At 43.3% G+C, this 23,225-nt stretch overlaps 1 protein-coding gene across 3 annotated transcripts in view; it reads right to left on the bottom strand.

Annotated features, from left to right (window-relative positions):
* kitlga (kit ligand a) overlaps positions 1-13,223 on the bottom strand; it is a 137,271-nt gene extending 124,048 nt beyond the window's left edge. For all 3 annotated transcript variants that reach the window (XM_073058854.1, XM_073058855.1, XM_073058856.1), the window contains exon 1: positions 12,713-13,223. In XM_073058854.1, the coding sequence (XP_072914955.1) occupies positions 12,713-12,727 (15 nt within the window). In that variant the 5' untranslated portion in view covers positions 12,728-13,223. The remainder of the gene's footprint in view (positions 1-12,712) is intronic.
* Positions 13,224-23,225: the final 10,002 nt, after the last annotated feature.

Below are 23,225 nucleotides of genomic sequence, written 5' to 3'. Positions count from 1 at the left end.
CTTCAGGAGGAGAAAACCAAAGGACAACGAGCCAGTCCTCTTTGGAAGATCAGAGGTGGAGAGATTAGCAAATTAAATTTCTAAGTATTATTATTTCCTGGGCGCAGCATGTGAGTGCAATTATGAAGAAAGAATGGCATCACCTTTACTCCCATAGGTGTTTGCAGTGATTCAGCATGTCATCTAAAACCTTGGCAAACTTCAATAGATGGGTGGTAGACAGTATAATGACTGGCTGTATCACAGCATGGTATGGAAACACCAATGTCGTTGAGCAGAAAGTCCTACAAAAAGTGGTGGATACAGTCCAGTTCATCACTGTTAAAGACCCCCAACCATTAAGCACATCTACATGAAATACTGCCATCAGGAAAAAGGCACAAGTCTCAGCACTCACAACAGCAGGCTCAGGAGCAGTTACTACCCCTCAGCCATCAGGCTCTTAAACCAAAGGGGATACCTTCTCTCAAATTCACTTGCCCGATTATTGAACTGTTCTCATAACAATGGACACACTTTGAAGGTCTCCTCATCCTGTTCTCGATATTTATTGCTTATTTATTTATATTATTGTATCTCCTTTCTTGCATTTTCACAGTTTGTTGTCTTCTGCCCTCCGGTTGAACACCCAAATTGGGCGGTCTTTCATTGATTCTGTTATTATTCTACAGATTTGTTGAGTATGCCCAGTAGAAAATGCATCTCAGGGTTGCACATGCTGACAGATATGTACTCTGATAATAATATTTACTTTGAACTTCAATAATAAACTGGATTGTGATACTGGTAGGTTAATTGTTTACTGTAAGTTACTCCTTAGTTGGGAAAAAAATAAAAACAAAGTTGATGGATATGAGAGGAAACAAGTTGAAGGCAGGGAATTAAGGGGAAGTGACTAAAATCTAACGAATATTGAAAGGCCCAGATAAAGTGAATATGGACAGGATGTTTCTGATAGTGGGACAGTCTAGGACCAGGGGGCACAGCCTCAGAATAGAGGGATGTCCATTTAGAACAGAGATGAGGAATTTCTTTAGCCGGAGGGAAGTGAATCTGTGGAATTCATTGCCACAGATGGAAGCCGAGACTTTGAACATATTTAAAGTGGAGTTGATAGGCTCTTGATTAACCTGGGTGACAAAGGCTTCAGAGAGAAGGCAGAAGAACGTGGTAGACAGGGGTAATAAATTAGCCATGATAGAATGCCCAAGCAGATTTGATGTGCTGAATAGCCTAATTCTGCTTCTAGGTCTACAGGTTTATTGGTAAGGTGGTGGTGCATTTGGTTGCAGTGGCTTCTAAAGGTCCAACCAAAGGTGTTATTGTCTTTTCTAAACATGTTTTTTATGATCACAAGACCCTGCTGGACATTAAGAATTTGATGGTCTACCCCATCAATGAGTTGCTAATTGGTGGAGAAACTGAAGGAGCTGGATTTGGCATGGATCTTGCTGCTGCCCGAGTCAGCAAGGTGTTGGTGTGCAAAGGCGGTGTGCAGTCTAACATCGAGTGTTTGTCTTAGTCGCTTTGCCTGTGATCGCAAAACCCTGTTGGACCTTGTTAGTGTGGAATGCTGCAAGTCCGAATCACTGATTCATTAACGGACAGCGGGGCGGATGATGGGGGGGGGGGGGGGGGTGGCTGTGTGACCTCGATTGTAGTGAGGACTACGACTCAAGCCACGATATCGCCTGTTTACTGCCACCCAGGAGAGAGGTGTTGGAGTCAGTGCACTCCACTGATGCTGCTCCCTAGAGTTTTCTTGGCAAAGACCAGCCACACCGTGTTCGACTGCAGACTGATGTAACATTCATATATATGAATTACCTTATATTCTTTTTACCCCATACATATATATATATATATATATATATAAATTATCCTTTTTTGTGTAACTGTATTTTTCTGGAATTGTATAGGTGTTAAATTTGCCTCATGCTGTGTAAGAGCCTTGGCACTGTGTTTTGCACTGGAGCTAGAGTAACACTGTTTTGCTTGGCTGTATTCATGGGTATTAGGGTTCTTCGACTGGAGCCAGAGGGCCAAACAGCCTCCTTCTGTGTTAGGAGGACTAACTTTACAGTTGGGATGTTATCTGCTCCCAAAGGGTGTGCGGTATCCAATACTTTTCATATGGAGTGAATCGAGTTGGTTGCTTCCACGGGGAAACAGTGATTTCATTTAGAGTCATAGAACACTACAGCACAGAGAAGGGCCCTTCAGCCCATCTACTCTGCTATGAAACTTTTATCTGCCGAGTTCCATTGACCTGCGGCCAAACCAGCGCTCTCCATACCTCTCTCATCTATGTGCCTATCCAAATTTCTCTGAAATGTTGAAACTGACCCCACATTCACCACTTGAACTGCTAGCTCATTCCACAGGCTCGCCACCCTCCCAATGAAGTATGCCCTCATGTTCCCATTAAACATGAGCTCCAGCTGTAATTTCTCTCAGCTTCAGTGGAAAAAGCCTGCTTGCATTTACCCTATCAAACTTCCCCTCAATATTCTATCTTTTAGGGAATGAAGACCTACCTATTCCATCTTTTCCTGTAACTCAGGCCCTCAATTGCCAGCAACATCCTGGTTAATTTTCTCTGCACTCTTTCAATCTTACTTACATCTTTCCTATAGGTGGTCAGAACTGCACACAGTACTCCAAATTAGACCTCACCAACACCTTATGCAATTTCAACATAACATCCCACTCCTGTCCACAACACATTGATTTATGAAGGTCAAAGTTATAAAAGCACTTTTTACAACCCTATCTATCTACCACTTCCAAGAAATTATGGTTCTGTATTCCCAGATCCTTCTGTTCTACCACACTCCTTAAATAGCACATTAAAAGCTATTATTAATGCTTTTTGAGAGGGTGATTTTAGATGCATATCATATTTTTACTGAGTTAAGTATTGTATGTAATTAGTTTTGCTACAATAAGTGTATGGGACATTGGAAAAAAAGTTGAATTTCCCCATGGGGATGAATAAAGTATCTATCTATCTATCTATCTATCTATCTTAATGCCCGACCATGCACTGTGTAACAGCCACCCTGGTTGCTCCTCCCAAGCTGCAACAGATCACACTTGTCTGCATTAGCTGTCCTCCAGTCCTGTGGCACATCGCCCATGGCTAAGGATGTTTTGAATAGCTCTGCTCGGGCCCCTGTCATTACTGCACTAACCTTCCGAAGGGTCCAAGGGAACACTCTGTCGAGCCCTGGGGAGTTATCCACCCTAAATTGCCTCAAGACAGGAAACACCTCCTCCTCCATAATCTGTATAGGGTCCATGACCTCACTGCTGCATTGCCTCTGTGTCCATCTCCCAAGCAAACACAGATATAAAAAATCCATTTAACATTTCCCCCATCTCTTTCAGCTCCACGCATAGACTACCATTCTGATCTTCCAGAGAATCAATTTTGTCTCTTGATATCCCTTGGCTCTTAACGTATCTGTAGAAGCCATTGGGATTCTCCTTCACCTTGTCTGCTAGAGCAACCTAATGTCTTCTTTTAGCCCTCCTGATTTCCTCCTTAAGTGTTCTCTTGAATTTCTTGTACTTCTCAAGAAACTAATTTTTTCCTACCTGCCTATACCTCCTTCTTAACCAGGGTCTCAGTATCTCTTGAAAACTAAGATTTCATAAAGCTGTTACATCTTATTATCTCTTATTCTGACAGGAACATACAAACTCTTGTATTCTAAGTTTTTTACTTTTGAGGTCCTTCAACTTACTAAGTACAACTTTGCCAGAAAACAACCTGTCCTAATCCACGCAAGAAAAGAAAGACTTTCTGATCAAATCCAAAACTTCGAAAAAATAACTGGAAGAGAGTCAGTACAAAAATCAATAAATCAAATCGTATGAAAATATTGAATACAAGGTCGCCAGATTTCTTCAAAATTTAAAGGATGTATCAAATGTCCAACTTCTTATTTTCTCTAAACTTAAACAGGACATGATGGAGGAAAGCCAATAATAAAAAAAAAAAATTAGGTAGATTAGGATCCTTCCATTTAAGTAAACTGGCTCTCCTAGCCAATAAAGTTGAAAAGGTTATCATCCACTGAGCGGAAACAAGAAGATACAGTATCCTGCTTCCGATGGAATAAACCCAAAAATTGCTCTAAATAAATTTGGTTGTAGGTCCAGATTCAAGACATCTTTCCAAAAATTGTCCAACTTTATGCAAGACCAAAACAGGTGGGTTAAAGTGGCCACCTCAATATTACATCTATCGCAATTAGGATTGATATTGGGAAAAATATGGGCTAATTTATCCTTTGACATGTGTGCCCAATGCACTACCTTGAACTGTACCAAGGAATGATGGGTACAAACAGATGAAATATTTACCAAATGAAAAATTTTACTCCACTGATTATCTGAAAGTAAGTCTTGAAATTCCAATTCCCAAGCACCTTTAATTTTATTGTTAGATATCATTCGTAAATTCAATAACCATTTATAAATTGTAGCTATCAGTCCTTTTTGAAGTGGTTTAACCTAAAAAAGGGTATCTATCATATTAGGTGGATAAGCAGAAGGGTAACTTGGAAGTAAAATACATTAAAAATTCCTAATTTGTAAATATCTTAAAAAGTGTGCATTAGATAAATCATATTTATCTGCTGAGTGAAAGACATTAAACAATCCCCTATAAACAAATCTGAAGAAAGTTATTATTCTTTTGGAAAACCTACTTCTTGTAGGGGAAATTATAATGTATGCTAATATCTAGTCAACAGGGGTGTGGATTGTGTGACTATTGTGACAAGAAACCGCAGACAAACGTAGAGACGTGGAATGCAGCAGTGACAACACCTAAATCCCAGGAACTTCACTAATTACATTAAAGCATGCACCCATTGTTGTAATTGAAAACTGGATTTCCTACCAGACCTGGATAATCATTTTATTGTGTAATCAGCACCTAATCTGTCACTTAATTACCGGTAAGTCTTCTTATAGCCACCAATCTATTATGAAAATGAAGTTTTACTGGTAATCTCATGAGCTGAGAATGTAAAAGCTGCATCCAATTCATGTTTGGGTAGGTCAGCTTTGGCTGGCTTCCCGGTGAGCACCAGATTTTAATAAATTGCCCATTATTTTGAACACCAACTCCAGGTGATTTCAGTTTGCTCCTGCATACTGCATCTGGATGCACACGGGGTACGATAAGATGGACTTGACCTCACAATCTACCTTGTTGTGATCTTCCACTCTATGGTTCAGCTGGACTGAACTTGCTCTGTAGCTTTTATATTTTATTCTGCACTGTTACTGTTTTATCTTATTCCACCTCAATGCACTGTGGAATGGTCTAACTTGTATGAATAATAGTCAAGACAAGCTTTTCACTGTATCTCCATACATCAAGCTATCAGGCATAGGAGCAGAATTAAGTACTTTGGCCCATTGATTCTGCTCCACCATTCAATCATGTCATGTGACAATTATAAACCTATTCCAACACCAACCTCATCTTCAGCGTTCAGCCAGTAAGGACAGAGGAGGAAGCGGTCCTGCTCTTGGTCTTGGGGGAGTATTTCACCGTTCGGAAAAGCATTATAATGTTTTATCTGCCAGCGAACTTGGCTCCAAGACTGACGAGCAAGTCTCAGATAAAAGACGTAATGCAGATTTGGCCCAATTAAAGGTAAAACAAAGAGCGACTATTATAGAAGGTGAGCCTGTTGATAGTAATGCTACATCTGTTGTTGACAACATTGAGGTTAATTCAGATTCTAGTGATGATATTCTTGTTGAAAGTGATTTAGTGTGCCTGTAGATGACATTTTAGTGAATAATGGTTTTAGTGGGGATAGACCTTCTATGTCAACCTTTGAGGAAGGTAAATATTCTTCTATCTGGGGAGGAGTCCTGTTACCACTCTGGGCTCCACTATCTTTGAGAAAGGTGATATTCTAAGAACTTCTGTTTAAATTGTACACTACCTTTTGTGACTACTACACCACCGGCTATGGGATTACTTAGTGCTGTTTCTGATTAGTACAATTTTAACCCCTTGTGCATCGCTGCCAGGTCAGCATCTTTTTCAGTCCTGCAGCTGCTCGCAGCATGGTTTTCTGTTTTCCTCATCGACCCCTGGTTTGATGGTGATGGTGGAGTGAGAGGTACAGAGACCATGAGGTTACCGAGTGTGGTGCTGGTATACTCTCCCACTTCTGCTGATGGTTCACAGCATCCAGCAGATTCTATAATCTGGGGCAACAAACAAAATGCTGGAGGAACTCAGTGTGTCTGGCAGAATCAGTGAAGGGAAACAGACAACCATTTTGAGACCAGATGAAGGGTCTCGACTCAAAACGTCAACTGTCCATTTCCTTCCATGGGAGCTGCCTGACCCACAGAATTCTTCCAATAATCTTGAGCCTTAGCTATCTTGATTCTATTCCACTGGGCTTGATGGTAGTGCCACATATCATGGGGGGCATGCTGTGTGTGAATGCAGGACTTTATCTTCACAAGGACTGTGCAATGGTCACTCCTACCAAAGCTGCCAGGTATGGGTGGACAACGCACCTGGTACAATGGTGAGGACCAGATACAGCTTCTTCATGGTCATCTCACTCTGATGTTCAACTTGACAACCATGTCCTTCAGCACTTGGCCAGCTTGGAGTGTGGTGTTGGTTGGAGCCTTTCTTGGTGACAGTCATTGACGTTCTTTTCCCTTGATACTTTCGTTGTTTCTTACAAATATTATTCGGCACAAGGAAACATTGACCGAGTCATCAAGTGGTGCCGGGAGACAATTGAGCTGTTTCCTTCGCCATGTTCGAGTTGAAACCACGAAACCTCCTGGAGTCGGGAGTCCAAGTGTGAACTCAAAAGTTCAAAGTAAATTTATTATCAAAGTACGTATATGTCACCATATACAACCCTGAGATTTATTTTCTTGCAGGCAAGAACAATGATATCCAGTAGAATCAATGAAAAACTACAAAGGCTTACAACCAATGTGCAAACGAAGACAACTGTGCAAATATAAAAGAAAAATAATAATAATAATAATTAAATAAATAATATTGAGAACATGACTTGTGGAGTCCTTGAGAGTGAGCTCATAGGTTGTGGAATCAGTTCAGTGTTGAGGTGAATGAAGTTATCCACGCTGGTTCAGGAACTTGATTGGTGAGGGGTAATAACTGTCTCTGAACCTGATAGTGTGGGACCTCAGGCTCCTGTGCCTCCTTTACAATGGCAGCAGTGATCCCGAAGCTTCTGCTGCCCTCCTCTACGCCAGAGTACTTGCACCTCGAGTACATCTGTCCTGTTGGTGAGACTGGACATACACTGACATTGTAACGGAGACTTCCAACACATTGTCTATGTGGCATGACTCAGGTCATGACCACATCCAGCTCACCCAATACAGATATATAGCGGGTGTAGACATAGATACTGTATCTACAGATAGGACTGCATGGCAGCATAACACTTTACAGTGCCAGAGATGGGACGATTAGGGTTCAATTTCCGTACTGTTTGGAAGAAGTTTATATGTTTTCCCCACGACCACGTGGGTTTCCTCCAGGTGCCCTGGATTCCTCCCATATTGCAAAGAACGGTACAGGTTAGAGTTCGTAAGTTAGGGAGTTGTGGGCTTGTTGTGTTGGTGCTAGAAACATGGTAACACTCACGAGCTGCCCAGCAGCACAATCCTTGGTTGCTGATGCAAAGATGAGTTTCACTGTATATTTTGATGCATATGTGACAAATAAAGCTAGTCTTTATGGAAAGGACCAGGCCGACTTCCGAAGTCCGGGAGTGATGGTGCTGTCTCTGAATTCAATCCTGAGGTTAATTCGGGGGAGTTTATCCACTTGTATCCTTTGTTCTATTTCACATAGTGACAATGGTACAAATGTCTGATCTACTAGGACAAGTTCAGAGGGCAGCTAAGAATTAATATCATTGCAACACACAAAAAAATACGGGAGGAACTCAGCAGGCCAGGCAGCATCCATGGATTAAAGTACAGTTGACATTTCAGGCCGAAACCCTTTGGCAGGATTAATATCATTGCTGGTTCTGCAGTCATCATCCACTGGATGAGAGGGATGACAACAACTGCAATTATTCATTGCTGATGTCTGTTTAATCTGACCAAACAGGAAAACTGTCCTAATTAATAACACAATCTCCAAATCTAATACAGCTCCTCTGGACCATAATAAATAAAATCTCTGAATTGCTTCTAAACACGTATCAGAATCAGATTTATTTTTACTGGACATGTCGTGAAATTTGTTGCTTTGTGGCAGCAGTACAGTGTATTACATAAAAATATACCATAAATTATAGTAACAAATATAAAAAAACATGTAGTGCAAGACTTCAGCAGAAACACTGAGGCAGTGTTCATGGGTTCATTGTTCGTGCTGAAATCTGACGGTGGATGGGAAGAAGCTGTTCCTAAAATGCTGAGTGTGCGTCTTCAGGCTCCTGTACCTCTGTACTGATGGTAGCAATGAGAAGAGGACAGGTCCTGGGAGGTGGAAGTCCTTAATGATGGATGTTGCCTTTTTGAGGCATCGTCTGTTTAAGATTTTGAATAGGTCTTTCAGCCCCTTGTCATAAACTCAGGAGATTCTGCAGATGCTGAATATCTGGAGCAACACACACAAAATGCTGGAGGAATTCAGCAGGCCAGGCAAAATCAACAGAGGGGAACAAAGTGTCAACCTTTATTCGTCCTTAAAGTGTCAATCAAGGGTTTCGACCCGAAACATCAACTGTTTATTCCCCTCCATAAATGCTACCTGACTTGCTAAATTCTTTCAGCATTCTGTATGTGTTGCCCACATCCTGGTAAACCTCCTCTGAACCCTCTCTTAAGATTCCACAACCCTTCCTATAATGAGGTAACCAGAACTGAACACAATTGTCTAAGTTGGTGAAAAACTCACACACTAGTCATCAGACAAATTCGACAGAATTATTGTGAATGGGCAGAAGGGAATGTTTTGTAGCTACATTGAGAGTCTGGTTTCTTCCTCAGACTCCTGGCCAATATTCATTTAAACATAGTTCCGTCTCTGACTCAGCTAGAAACTAATGGCCACTCTTAAGCACTTTGTAAAACTGTGATTTTTTTTTTGGCACCTCTCCATCCTAAAGAAACTTGTTTTATAAGAGAGTTAGAAGCCGGAACTAAAGTCAGGCTACAAAACCTAATAAAGAACATCAGGACTGGAAGGAAAGTGGGGAAGAAGGTAGAACCAGCTACCTATCATCAAATGTCTTGGTGTTAGGGAGGGAGTGCCAGTATATTAACCCACTCTTCCACCTTCTCCCTCACGTATCATTTTCAGCTTGTACTCTTTCTCTTCTCTGTCTGGTTTCTTCCTCCTTGCTTTTCAGTCCTGATGAAGGGCCTCGACCTGAAACATTGACTGTTTATTCCCCATAATCCCCTGACCCGCTGAATTCCTCCAGCATTGTGAGAGTGAGGGTCAATTAGCCCCATTGTATTTGCTTCCTCATTCAGTAAGATTGTTGCCTCCCCTTTACCCCAGGCTCACTTTCTTCCAGCAATTCCCCATTCTCTTGGAGTTTCTTAAATGACCCTGTTGTATGTCTCTATCACCACCCCTGGTAGTGCATTCCACGCACCCAGCACTCTGTGTGTAAAGAGTTTAGTGTGACCCTGTTACAGCTGTGGACCTCGGGCATCGTCTGTAAGGAATTTGTACACCCTCCCAATGAACGCGTAGGTTTCCTCCAGGTGCTCCAGTTTCCTCCCATGTTCCAAAAACGTACCAGTTAGCAGGGGCTAACTGGTCATTGTAAGTTGTCCTGTGATTTAAGTGTTAAATAGGTGGGTTGCTGGGCAGTGTGGCTTATTAGGCTGGAAGGATCTATTCTGCACTTATCTTTAAATTTAAAAAAAATTACCTCTGACATCCTTCTGAACATTCCTCCAATTACCTTAAAATCTGGCCCTCTTATATTAGCTATTTCTGCCCTGGGAAATTATACCACTATTTCTTCTGGCAGCTAGCCCCTCCTACCCCCCCCCCCCCCATGTAAAAAGCTTGCCCATCAGATTCCCTTTAGAACTTTGCTGATATTTGGGATGAAGTGTGAAAAACAAAATTCCTTTTGCCCTAAAGATGCTTCTCAACTCACTGAGCTCCTCCAGCAGATTGACTGTGTACCCCCCTTTAAGTCCATGAGACCATCAGACATAGGAGCTGAATTGGGCCCTTTGGCCTTTCGACTCTGTTCTGTCATTTCATCATCAACCTCATTCTCCTGCCTTCCCCCCATGAACCTCTACTTTAAATACACCTGATGGCTTGGCCTTCACAGCTCTCTGTGGCAATGAATTCCACAGATTAATCACCCACTGGCTAAGGAACCTTTGTTCTAAAGGAATGCCCTTGTACTCTGAGGCTGTGCCCTCTGGTCCTAGACTCCCCTTCTATGTGAAGCATTCTGTCCATGTCCACTCTATCTAGGCCTTTCAATATTCAACAGGCTTCAGTGAGATCCCCCCTCATTCTTCTAAACTCCAGTGAGCGCAGGCCTAGGGCTACCAAACGTTCTCAGATGTTAACCCTTTATTCCTGGGATTCTTCCCTTGTGCCCTCTAATTTTAGACTCCCTAACCCTAGGGAAAGAACTGATCATCTACATCATGGGTTCCCATCTTGGGGTCCACAGACCACCTGATTAATGGTAGGGGTCCATGGCATAAAAAAGGTTGGGAACCTCTGATCTACCTGAATTAAGTCCCTCATGATTATAAAACCTCAGTGAAGATCCATCACTCCATTATTCCAGTGAAAAAGTCCCAGCCTATCGCCTTCTGATTTTCATGAATTTTTTTTTACATCCTCTCCAGCTTTTTTAAATCCATCCTGCGATATGGCAAACACAGACGCTGGAAATCTGAAAGAACACACACAGAATGCTGGAGGAACTCAGCAGTTCAGGCAGCATCTAGGGAAATGAATAAACAGCCGACATTTTGGGCTGAGACCCTTCATCAGGACTGGAAAGGAAGGGGGAAGATGCCAGAATAAGAAGGTGGGGAGAGGGGAAGCACTAAAAGTACAAGGTGATAGGCCAGGGGTTCCCAACGTGTCTTATGCCAGGAACTAACAGCATTAAGCAAGGGGTCCGCAGACTGCATGTCGAGAACCCCTGTGACAGGTGGGTAGGAGAGGGGGGAAAGAAGTAACGCGCTGGGAGGTGATAAGTGGAAAATGTTGTATTATGTTGACATATTGTCCTTAGGCACAGAATTCCAAAGATTTATCAGTCCCTGTATGACTCATCTGTCATCTGACCCTTTATTTTAAGACAGTATCAAGTCAGTTCTGGACAAACTGGCCACAGGAAATCACCAACTCCAAACCCCATAACAATTTTGTACAGATGCCAAATCATGATTTTTTATGGGATATAAAATATGCATACACTGAGTTCTAGGATAGCATTTTGACACCCACCCAGTTTCAAACTTGTATTCCACCTCCCCCCCCCCCCCCATCTTCTTATTCTGGTATTTTCCCCTTTCCTTTCCAGACCTGATGAAGGGTCTCTTTCATCTCCATAGATGCTGACTGACCTGCTGAGTTCCTCCAGCAGTCTGTGTGCCCTGCTCTCGATTTCCAGCATCTGCAGAATGACTTGCTGCTCTGCTGTGGAATCTCTTCGCGGTATGCCTATCCTGGAGCAGTTAAACTCTCTTCAACGCGAGTTCAGTCAGACCCCCTCTCACTGCTCCCCCGTTAGTGATCTCTGCTGCTCTCTGATTCTCCGATCAAACTCACTACGGTAGCCATGTGTCCTTCCTGGGAACCTGACACCTATCACCTGCCAATTTGTACTCCTTCCTTCCCCTTCCCCTTCCCCATTCATATCCTCTCTTCTGGCCCTTTACTTCCCAGTCCCGATGAAGGATCTTGGCCCCGAAACACCGACTGATTACTCCTGTCTATAGAAGCTCCCCCAGCATTTTGTGTGCGTGGCTCTGGATTTCCAGCATCTGCAGAATCTCTTGTTTCAATGCTTGCATCCTATTGTGATCGCTCTCCGCTTTTTAAACCCCTTGATATTGGCATTATAACTAATGGCTGAAGTTTATTTAAAATTAAATACAAATTAACCCAACCTGCACACAGTAAGAGCCGGTAGACAGTTCCGGACTGGCTTGAGAACTCTTTCTGAGGATACCGACCGTTCCTGCGTGCCTCTGAGTTTAATCCCTCTGCCACGTTACACTTCTGCTATACATTCCAACAGAAATAACACTTCTTCCATAATAATGCGCGAGCTTGCAAAATCCGCTTCACGCGACACAGAACGTGCTGGTTTCGCATTTGCTTTAACTACAACAGCATGTATGCATATGCCAGAAAGAGAAAGAGAGAGCAATAGTCTCCGAATCTGCGCGCCCTCCCCGCCCAACCCCCTCACATTCTTGAAATTAAGACTAAAAAACGTGAAATAAATAGACAATAAGGCAGGATTCTCACCTACAGAGACTCCACACACACACACACACACACCCACACAAATCAGGCAACGCATGTGGTATCACTAACACTGAAATCGTCTCTCCCTTTTCTTCTCCCTCTCCCTCTCCGAGACTGAATCCAAACCAGAGAGACCTGTTTCCCCAGGACATACCAGCGCTGATTTTACATTTCACTTACATTTGCCTCCTTCATAAGGAATCTTGGTGATGTTATTCGCACTCTCCCTTCACGAAGATCCGGTTAGTAGCGACAGTTGAATTCCGACTGTTGTAGTGGCATGTTTTCTGTGGGAGTCACGGAACAGATTCACTATCACCTCTCGCTACAGCAGAAGGGGGGCTTGTAAAATATATATATATCGATGTGTATTTATGCAAAAAGGCAGTTTCCTTGTGCAGAGAACAGGCACGCCTTTTTTTAAAAAAAATTATGTTTGGCAAGAGAAGGAAACAGAAAGCGAAACACATGTGGGAGACGCCAACAGTCCCATGCAACCGGTCCCTCGCCCAGAGTCTACACACGCAGCGGAGCTTCGGGGGGCTCCTGGGCTCCCGCTGACTGACACCCGGGAGGTCGGCGAGAACCCGCGCAAGGCGCTTCGCATGTGTTGCCTTATTCCCGACGATGAGTCGGACTTTGAAACTTGGAGCTCTGAGCGACAGTCACTCCGGTGTGCGGCAGGTCGAGCAGAATGGTACCGAGGGTCAGGACAACTCGTAGTTATTGAAAGACTTCAGCGGCTCCTCCCTCCAGAAAACCCCCGCGGGCCAATGGGAAGCTCTTTTCCCCCTCGGCTTAGTAATGTCGAGTCAGTGCCAATTTGTACACAGCAAGCTCCCACACACAGTGATCAAGCGACCGATGGCACGATTCAGTGATGTTAGTTTAGATGGTGGTTGGGGGGGGGGGGGTTTCATGTTACATGCTGGAGAGGGTACAGAGATTCGGAATCACAACTTTAACATAGAACATCACAGCGCTGTACCGGCCATTCGACCCACGATCTTGTGCCAACCTTTTAACACACTCCGAGATGAATTTAACCCTTCCCTCCCACATAGCCTTCCTATTATCCATGTGTCCATCCAAGAGTAATAATTGTCCCTAATCTACCTGCCTCTGCCACTAAACCTGGCAGGGCGCTCCACACACCCACCATTCACTGTGGGTAAAAAAAAACACTTACCTTTCTTTCTTTTTCAATCTTTTTTCAAATTCATATACATAACAGCATTAATATTGCAAAGAGAATGGCATTACATCATTGATAAATGCATATACGAATATAAACTAGAAATAACATGTATAAATATACTAAGCCTCCCAAACTCTTAATGTAGATTAAACATGATAAAAAAAGATATAAGTGAAAAAATATCAAAAGAAAAAAAACCCAAATGAAAAAGGAAAACAAAATATATACTAAACTAAACAAAACGACACTAAACAAAGCTGGGCTATTATAGTACATCGGATAAAATCATTAACGTCGTTAGTTCCGCTCCTCTATCCATACATTTAAGGTTGATAACAAGAATTTGGAAAAATACTTACCTGACATTCCCCTATATTTTCCCTCGTCCACTTTAAAATTATGGACCCTCCTATTAGAATTAAAATCAACTTCACTACCACTGACATACGTCGTGAAATTAGATGCTGTGCAGCAGCAGTACAGTGCAATACATAAACATATTTATAAACTACAATATGGATGTATAAAAATGTGCATAAAGAGAGTAAATTAGTGAGGGGATGTTTATGGGTTCATGGACTGTTCAGAAATCTGATGGTGCAGGGGAAGATGTTGTCCTTAGAGTCTTCAGGCTCCAGTGCCTCCTCCCTGATGGTAGTAAAGAGAAGAGGACATGTCCTGAGTGGTGAGGGTTCTTCATGTTTGATTCCAGCTTCCTGAGGCATTATCTCTTAGCAGATGTCACCGACGGTGGGGAAGTGTGTGCCTATAATGGAGCTGGCTGAGCTTACAAACCTTGGCAGCCTGTGCGTTGGTCCCACCATACCAGTCGGTGATGCCACCAGTCAGAAGGGCCTCCACAGTACATCTGTAGAAACGTGTACCATATCTGCTCAGACTCCTAATGAAACATAGCCGCTGCCGCACCTTCTTTGTAAATGTATTACTATGTGGAGTCCAGGATAGATCTTCAGATCTTAATGCACATGAACTTGAAAATACTCACTCACCCTTTTCACTGCCAACCCTTCGAGGAGATAGAGACAAGAACATCGGCAAAGAGATTGGAAAAATTGTTGGACAACTATGTTCCCCTTGTGTATATTGTGTGGCATGGTTTAATGATTGGTTGATAAGAATTATTTTCATTCTTTTACTACTTAAACAATTTTCTTTCTTTCTGGATTTATTCCTTGTATTAATTTAATAAAGTAATTTCTTATAACCTTGCTTTGTGCACAGTGCCTCCTTTGTTTGTGGATACTGAATCACAAAAGGAGAAGGAATGACTGTAAAATGTTTTCATTACAGTTGACTGTCCATTTCCCTCTACAGACACTGCCCAACTTGTTGAGTTCCCCCAGCTCCTTTGTGACTTACTCCACATTCCAGCACTTGCAGCCCCTTGTAAGACCATAAGACATAGGAGCAGAATTAGGCCATTTGGGCCATTGAGTCTTCACTAATTTATCATGGCTGATTTATTATCCCTCTTCACACCATTCTCCTGCCTTCTCCCATAACTGTTGACATCCTTACTAATCTAAACTATCAACCTCTGCTTTAAATATCCTAATGACTTGGCCTCCTCCAAAGCTGTCTGGCTAAAAAAATTCCTTCTTATCTCTGTTTTAAAGGAACATCCCTGTATTCTGAGGATGTTGACTTTGGTCTATGACTCCCCCACTATAGGAAGCATGCTCTTCACATCCACTCTATATAGGCCTTTCAATATTCAATAGGTTTCAATGAGATTCCCCTTCCTGCTTCTAATCTCTAGTGAGTATAGGCCCACAGCCATCAAATGCTCCTCATACAATAGTCCCAGAATCATTCTTGTGAACCTCCTCTAGATCCTCTTCAATGCCAGGACATCCTTTCTTAGATAGGAGGCCCAAAGCAAGATGGTGGCACGACGCAGCACGCAGCGGCCACTCCAGGAATGAATATCTGTAATCTGTCATGTAGGATGCCGTGTACAATCCTGATTTGATGGAGACGGACGTGTGAAGCATGGAGGAACATCTGGTGAAACTTTTGAAATGCCTGTTTCGCTGCCGCTGTTACTGTGAGATCGGAAAAATCTCCGGGAGGAAGGCCCCAAATGCTCGGCTTTGCCTGTTGCTTGGCGGCAGGGGTTAAAGCACTCGGCAGAGGTGGTGCTCGGTGTCGGAGGGCTGGTCGGAGGCTCGAAGTTTTCGGACGGATTCGGAGTTGGCTGTGGTCAGAGCTCCCAGGGTGCTGTATCGGCAAGCTGCAGCGCTGGAGGTTCATGGCAGGAAGGGTTTTTCTTCCTTCTACCGTCTGCGTGAGATGATGAGCTGTTGGGACTTTGAGACTTTCTTTTAAACCGTGCCATGGACTGCTCTTTATCAGATTACGGTATTGCTTTGCACTGTTGAAACTGTGTGTTACAATTATGTGGTCTTTGTCAGTTAGTCTTTTATCAATGATGGTATTGTCTGCAATGTTGAAACTATATGTTAACTATAACTATGTGTAATCTATGTGGTTTTGTAGCTTTAGGTTTGTCTGTTGGGTTTGTAGTTCCTTTCCAGGGAACGTGCTAAGATGGTAGCGCGATATCGATATGCAGCAGCCTCTCCGGACTCTGGATTGGGGATTACTAAACGTTATGTGGTTTTTCTTGTGTGGTCTGTTTTGTGCTTTTTTCATGATATCATTCCGGAGAACGTTGTCTCATTTTTTAACTGCATTGTATTTGTGGTTTATAAATGACAATAAACTGAATCTGAATCTGAATCTGAATCTGAAAACTGCTGAAAATACTCAAAGCATGGTCCGGCTAATGTCTTATAAAGTATTACATTCTTGCTTTTATAATATATTCTTGTACCTCTCAGTTAACAACAAGAACTGAACTGCAGCAGCTGACGGTTCCGTGACAGGATGTCAGGCTGGCTGTATATGTGACCTCCTGGCCCTTTGCTGCACTGACCCCTGACCTCTATGGTGGAACCTGGCTTTCCTTCGTCAGGTCTCGGCCCGAAACGTTGACAGCGCTTCTCCCTATCGATGCTACCTGCCCTGCTGTGTTCCACCAGCATTTTGTGTGTGTTGTTGTTTGAATTTCTAGCATCTGCAGATTTCCTCGTAAGTGCAGTAAATGTGCAGTTATTTTCAATTTTAACTTTAAATTATTTATTACTAAGATACTTGAGTTAAAATTGATTTTTAATAATTTTAAATTGTATTGAAAGTTTTTAAACAGTTTCATTTTGGGACTAGCTATTTTGGTTACAGACCACTGGGAGCAAAGTTCACTCTCTCACCATAACTCATTCCCTCTAGAAACACCCTCGTAAATTTCCTTTGCAATCTTTTCAACTTAATGGCATCTTTTCTAGAGCAGGGTGACCATAACTGAACATAATACTCCAAATGCAGCCTCACCCATGTCTTGTACAAATGCAACGTGACATCCCATAAGACCATAAGACATAGGTGCCGAATTAGGCCACTCATCCAACAAGTCAATGGGATTGAGAAGGAAAATAAATCAGCCTTTTAATCATGGATGATCTATTATCCCTTTCAACCTCACTCTCCTGCCTTCTACCTGTAACCTCTGATGCCTTTACTTATCAAAAACCTATCAACGTCTGCACTAGGTATACCCAATCACTTGGCTTCCACAGCCGTCGGTGGCAATGTTTTAGGAACAACTTCTTCCTCTCTGTCATCAGATTTCTGAGTGGCCCATGAACCTATAAACGCTACCTCACTCATTAATCCTCTTTTGCACTATTTATTTATTTTATTTCTTATTATAGCTGAATAATAATGCTTTATCTATTGCACCGTACTGCTGCCATGAACCGAAACATTTCACAGCGTATGTCAATGATAACAAACCCGATTCTGAATGTGATTCAGATTATTTCAGACATTAGAATCTGGAGCAACACACGGTCTGCTGGTGGAACTCAGCGTCTGTCGGGAGAAAGATACTAATACAACATAGAAACTTACAGGGTAGTACAGGCCCTTTGGCCCACAATGTTATGATGACCATTTAACCTATTCTATGATCAAACTAACCCTTCCTTCCCACAGAATTGAATTGAAAATACACATGGACTAAGATGTTAACTGTCCTGTGCTATCACCAGTGGGATCATCAGGTGATCTGCCACCTGTCTTCAGGAGATTCGGCCCGCTTATGATCAAGACTCCGTCGAGGTGGTGGGCCAGCAGTGCTAAAGCACCACCTCCCACTGGTGAGCTTAAAAACTTGGCATCGGCCTCTATCAGAGATGTTGGTCGCTTCCATCCAACAGATAGTCTACACTTCAGGTATCTATGCAGCCACTGAAGAGTTTACAAAAGATGGATACACTGTCCGTCTATCTGCCCCTCTGGACTTACTTCGTCCACACCCATGATGATCCTGCCTCTGCTGCCTCAGCTACAGCCCTGCTGGTTGACTTGATCTCTCTTCGAGTAAAGGCAAGTTCTCTCAGTCACTTCTGGAAAGTGAACGTAATAAAGCCACGGCACCCTACTTCGAATGGATAGCATGAAACCTTCCACCCTCTGTCTCTGCACTCTGATCTTAATTCTGCATACTTGATTAACGTGCGCTCATGGGCTTCATCGATGTTGTCTTCCCAAGAGACAGTGAGTTCACCAATAACCACTTCTCTACTGGTGTCAGACCAGACAATTATATCTGGATGCAATGTGGTGAAAACTATTTGCTCCGGAAAATTGCCTTTCCCATCCAGGTCGGCCTTGACACACCAATCATTGGCTGAAGAAAGTATGCTTGATCGTGGGCCTGCGCTGTACACCCTTGACTTAGAGCCTTCTTTCACAAATGATATGTGATGTTCTGTGCAGCATGGGGCATGAGATAAGTTGTGCTGCAGTACTCTCTGCTCAACCGCTTCTGTTACAACTTTGAGAACGTTGCTATGTCTCCAAGTGTACATGCCGCTGGAAAGATTGACTCTGCGTGCACTCAGAATGTGTTGAAGTATTCCCTTCTTGCCACAAGCAGCACACCTGTCTGTCTTATCTTCATACCAGATGCTGAGGTTGGCAGGTGTTGGGAGCAGGTCATACACTGCTCTATATAGAAAAGAAATGTGGAGCGGTTCCATCTGCCACAGGATATTCCAAGATAGATGCCGTTGTTCAGCACTTTCCCACCAGGTCCATGCCCCTTGTTTGGTCAGGCCAGCTGCGTTAGTTAACCTCTTCTCCTCTTCTACCTCTTGTATTTCTTGTGTTACAAACTCACGACGCTCCTTACCTGTAGAAGATGACCACCACTTGTGGGTTGTCCATCCAAGTCCCTGGCGGCCTAGCTGGGTAGCCCCAACTATCTCCATGTGCTTCAATCTAGACTCTGCCTCATCAACTGCTGCCCAGGCTGATCACTTCCTGCCTGATCTCACATCCGGCTGGATGCTCTTGATGACAGGGGATTTTGAGTCTCGAAGCATCAAGAATAATCATACCTTGGCTACCTTGACCTCTTCAACAAGGGATTGCACTGGGATGGTAAGCTTTGTCTGGCTACTGTGGATTGCAACATTAGTGAGGCTGCTCGGTACTCCAAGCCACATCTTCACATACTTGTTGATCTTCCGTTCCATTGCCTCAACATGGGACATTGCCATTTCATAGACAGTTAGTGGCCACATGATCCGTGGCATCAGTCCGTACTGCAAGCACCACAACTTCAACTTGCCAGACAAGCCACACTTGTCAACAGACATCAGACCTCTGCTGATCTGTTCTCCTGTCTCTTGAACCCTCTTGGTGTCTCTCAGCTCCTCTGTGTACCATCGCCCGAGGCTCTTAACTGGTTGGTCCTGAATGGATGGAATCTCCTCTCCACAAAGGGTGAAATGAAAGTCAACCAGCGTTCCTCTCCTAAGAACAAGACTCCTTGACTTCTTGGTCTTGAACTTCATTCTTCCCCAATCCATTATCTCCTTGAGTCTAGATGTACAATTTCCACTGCCTCCGTGCTAGGACCCAAAAGGGTGAGATCGTCCATGAACACTCATATTGGTGGCAACTCCCCTCCTGCATTAAGTGCGACACCTGGTCCTACTGATTCTGCAGCCCTCACAATGACCTCCATGGCTAACACAAAAAGGATGGGTGAAATCGCACATCCCATTGGGATACCAACGTCCAAGCTCTGCCACCTAGTTGTAAACTGCTGAGTGGAAAACCTCATCCGGAAATCGTTGTAGTACTGCATAACGAAGTTCCTCACCTTAGCAGGAAACCATAGGAATTCCATCGCAGACTCAATCAGGGCATGGGGAACAGAACCATATGCATTTGCAAGATCAAGCCAAACTACAGCCAGATTTCTTCTCAACCTCTTCGACTCCTGGATGGTATGCCATATCATACTAGTATGTTCAAGGCATCCCGGGAAGCCTGGTATTCCTGCCTTCTGCACATATGTATTTACCAATCCATTCTCCATCACAAATGGAGATATTCTTTCTGCTAGAATGCCAAACATAATCTTCTCCTCTACATTCAGGAGTGAAATTGGTCAGAACTGACTCAATGTAATAGAAATCTTTTCCTTCGGGCTGTATACTCCTTCAGCCTCACTCCATGACAAAGGAACAACACCTTGTCTCCACATCACCTTTAACAATCTCCACAAGTATTTCCTCAGCTCTTCACACTTCTTGAACACCTTATACGGCACTCCATTAGGTCCTGGCACTGAACCTGACCTTGCCTTTTTGATGAACTGCTCAACTTCTGCCAGTTTGGGTTCTGACAGATCGAACATCACTCCAGGCTAGGTAGGCTTCACAAGCCCAGAAATGTCAAGCAAAGGAGCCTTCCTCTGTTTGTTAGAGTAAGTGCTTGTCAGGTCATCCTCAAGTTCTTGTTGAGAGATGTTAAGCTGCCCGCTCTTATTTTGATCAAACAATCTCTTTGTGATCTGGTGATGGTTCTTAAAGGACGCCTTTCTTGCCTTCTCTCTCTTCTTTCTCTTTTTATGCTGTGACTCTGCACGACAGAGTGATGCTAACTTTATTCAAAACTGCTCTCAGAGATCAGCAAGCCCTGGCTTGTCACCCTCACTTGCTACCTTCCACCTCTGTCTCAACGATCTAAACTCTCTCCTCAATCTACTAATCTCCTTCTGGCGCCTGCTTGGTTGCTGTGTGGGCTTTGCTTTCTTCAACTCAACTAAACCAAACCTGTACTTTCCAACATTATAAATCATATCACCCATCACTTCCAACTTTCTCTTTGATGTTCCCCTGAGAGTGTTCTCCAATTTCACATTGATATCCTCATCAAACACACACCAAGCCTTCTCATCTGCCATTGCTGGCCACTTGACCTTCCTCTTCTTCTCTACCACCTCACCACCGCCGTCATGCGAAGGATCTACCTGGGTACTGTGATCTGCAACCTGACCTGAGTTACCTCTCGTCAAACCTGGAGTATGATGGCTCTCTCCAGAGCGAATCACTGTGGCTTGTGTATCAGTGGTTGAAAAGACCACATCTTCTGTGCTTGGTGAAGTAATTTCATCTTCATCCACTGGGATGGAATAGCACTTCAACTTTGCTTGGTGGACGTAAACCTTTAATGCTGGAAAACGCTCTCCCACACCAAGACAATGGACACTCAGAGCTTCTTATCCTAGCTCTTGGTCATAGTCATTCCCTGTAATTAACTGTATCTGTCCAGTTGGGTCCATCATTCTCCCTCCCTCTCAGAGGACCCCGAGGGTATGTTTCTCCATGTAAACTAGAAGCTTCAAGAAATGGGTGCTCTTCTGAGCTGGTGCCTGGACTGCCAATCCCGTGCCAGTCTTTCCTGGCTGTCCGCTGTCTCCCCAAGTTGCCACCGGACATAGTGAGACCTGGTTGCAGGAGAGGCAGGACTGGCAGCTTAATGTTCTGGGGTTCTGTGTTTTATATGTGCTAGAGTGCGAGGGATTAAAGGGGAAGTCATGGCATTACTAGTCAGGGAAAATGTCATGGTAGTGCTCAGTCAGAATAGACTGGAGCACTCATCCAGTGAGGCTTTATAGGTAGAACTGAGGAAATAAGAAATGCATGAGTAAATTAATGGGATTATATTATAAAGCACCCAATAGGGATTTAGAGAAGCAGGAGTAGGTGATTTTAACTTTCCACATATTGACTGGGGATCCCATACTGTAAAAGGGATGAACAGGAAACGGTTAGTCAGATGTGTTCAGGAAAATGTCCTTAATCAGTACATCAAAGTCCCAACTACAGAGAGTTCCAATACTAGATCTCCTATTAAGGAATGAGATAGGACAGGTGCCAGAGATTTGTGTAAGGGAACACTTTGCATCTAGTGATCACAATGCCATTAAGTTCAAGCTAAATTATGGAAAGGGATAAGTCTGGTCCTTGGTTTGGCATTTTAAGTTGGAGAAAGACCAATTTTGATGATATCAGAGAGCATCCAGCAGGTGTGGATTAAGAAAGGTTGTTTTCTGACAGAGGTATACTCAGTAAGTGGGAGGCCTACATAAATTAAACTTTGAGAGTACCGGGTTTGAATGAAAAGGCAAGGATAACAGGTTTGATTTCGAGAGATATTGCAGCCCTGATTAAGTTAAAGAAGGAGATGTTTAGCAGGTATGGGTAGGTAGAACAAATGAGGTACTTGAGAGTACAAGAAATGCTAGAGAACAATTTAAGAGGGGAACTGGGAGGGCTAAAAGAAGACATGAGGTTGCCCTAGCAGACAAGGTGAAGGAGAATCCTAAGGGCTTCTACAGATATATTAAGAGCAAAAAGACAGCAAGGGACAAAGTTGGTCCTCTGGAAGAACAGAAAGGTAACCTATACGTGGAGCCAAAAGAGATGGAAAAGATCTAAATGGATTTTTTGCATCTGTGTTTTCTTGGTTGATGGACACAGAGTCTATAGAAGTGAGGCAAAACCACAGTGAGGTCATAGACCGTATAAAGATCACAGAAGAAGAGGTGTTTGCTGTCTTGAGGCAAATTAGGATGGATAAATCCCTGGGGCCTGACAAGGTCTTCCCTCGGATCCTGTGGGAGCCTAATGCAGAAATTGCAGGGGCCCTAGCAGAAGAACTTAGAACATCCTTAGCCATGGGTGAGGTGCTGGAGGATTGGAGGATAGCAAACATTGTTCGGTTGTTTAAGAAAGGCTCTAATAATAAGCCAGGATATTATAGGCTAGTGAACCTGGCGTCAGTGATGGGAAAGTTACAGGAAGGTATTCTAAAGGAGCTGATATATAAATATTTGGATAGACTGATTAAGAATAGTCAGCATGGCTTTGTGCATGGCAAGCTGTGTCTAACCAAGCTTATAGAGTTTTTCAAGGAATTTACTAGGAAAATTGATGAAGGCAAGGCTGTGGATATTGTCTACGTGGACTTGAGCAAGGCCTTTGACAACATCCTGCTTGGGAGTTTGGTCAAGGAGGTTCAGTTGGTTGGTATTCAAGATGAATTAGTAAA

The sequence above is a fragment of the Hemitrygon akajei genome, chromosome 10, assembly GCF_048418815.1.
Source record: "Hemitrygon akajei chromosome 10, sHemAka1.3, whole genome shotgun sequence".
In the NCBI taxonomy this organism is placed as follows: Eukaryota; Metazoa; Chordata; class Chondrichthyes; order Myliobatiformes; family Dasyatidae; genus Hemitrygon; species Hemitrygon akajei.
Note: the sequence above shows the minus strand (reverse complement) of the source record. Positions and strands in the feature narration are given on the sequence as shown.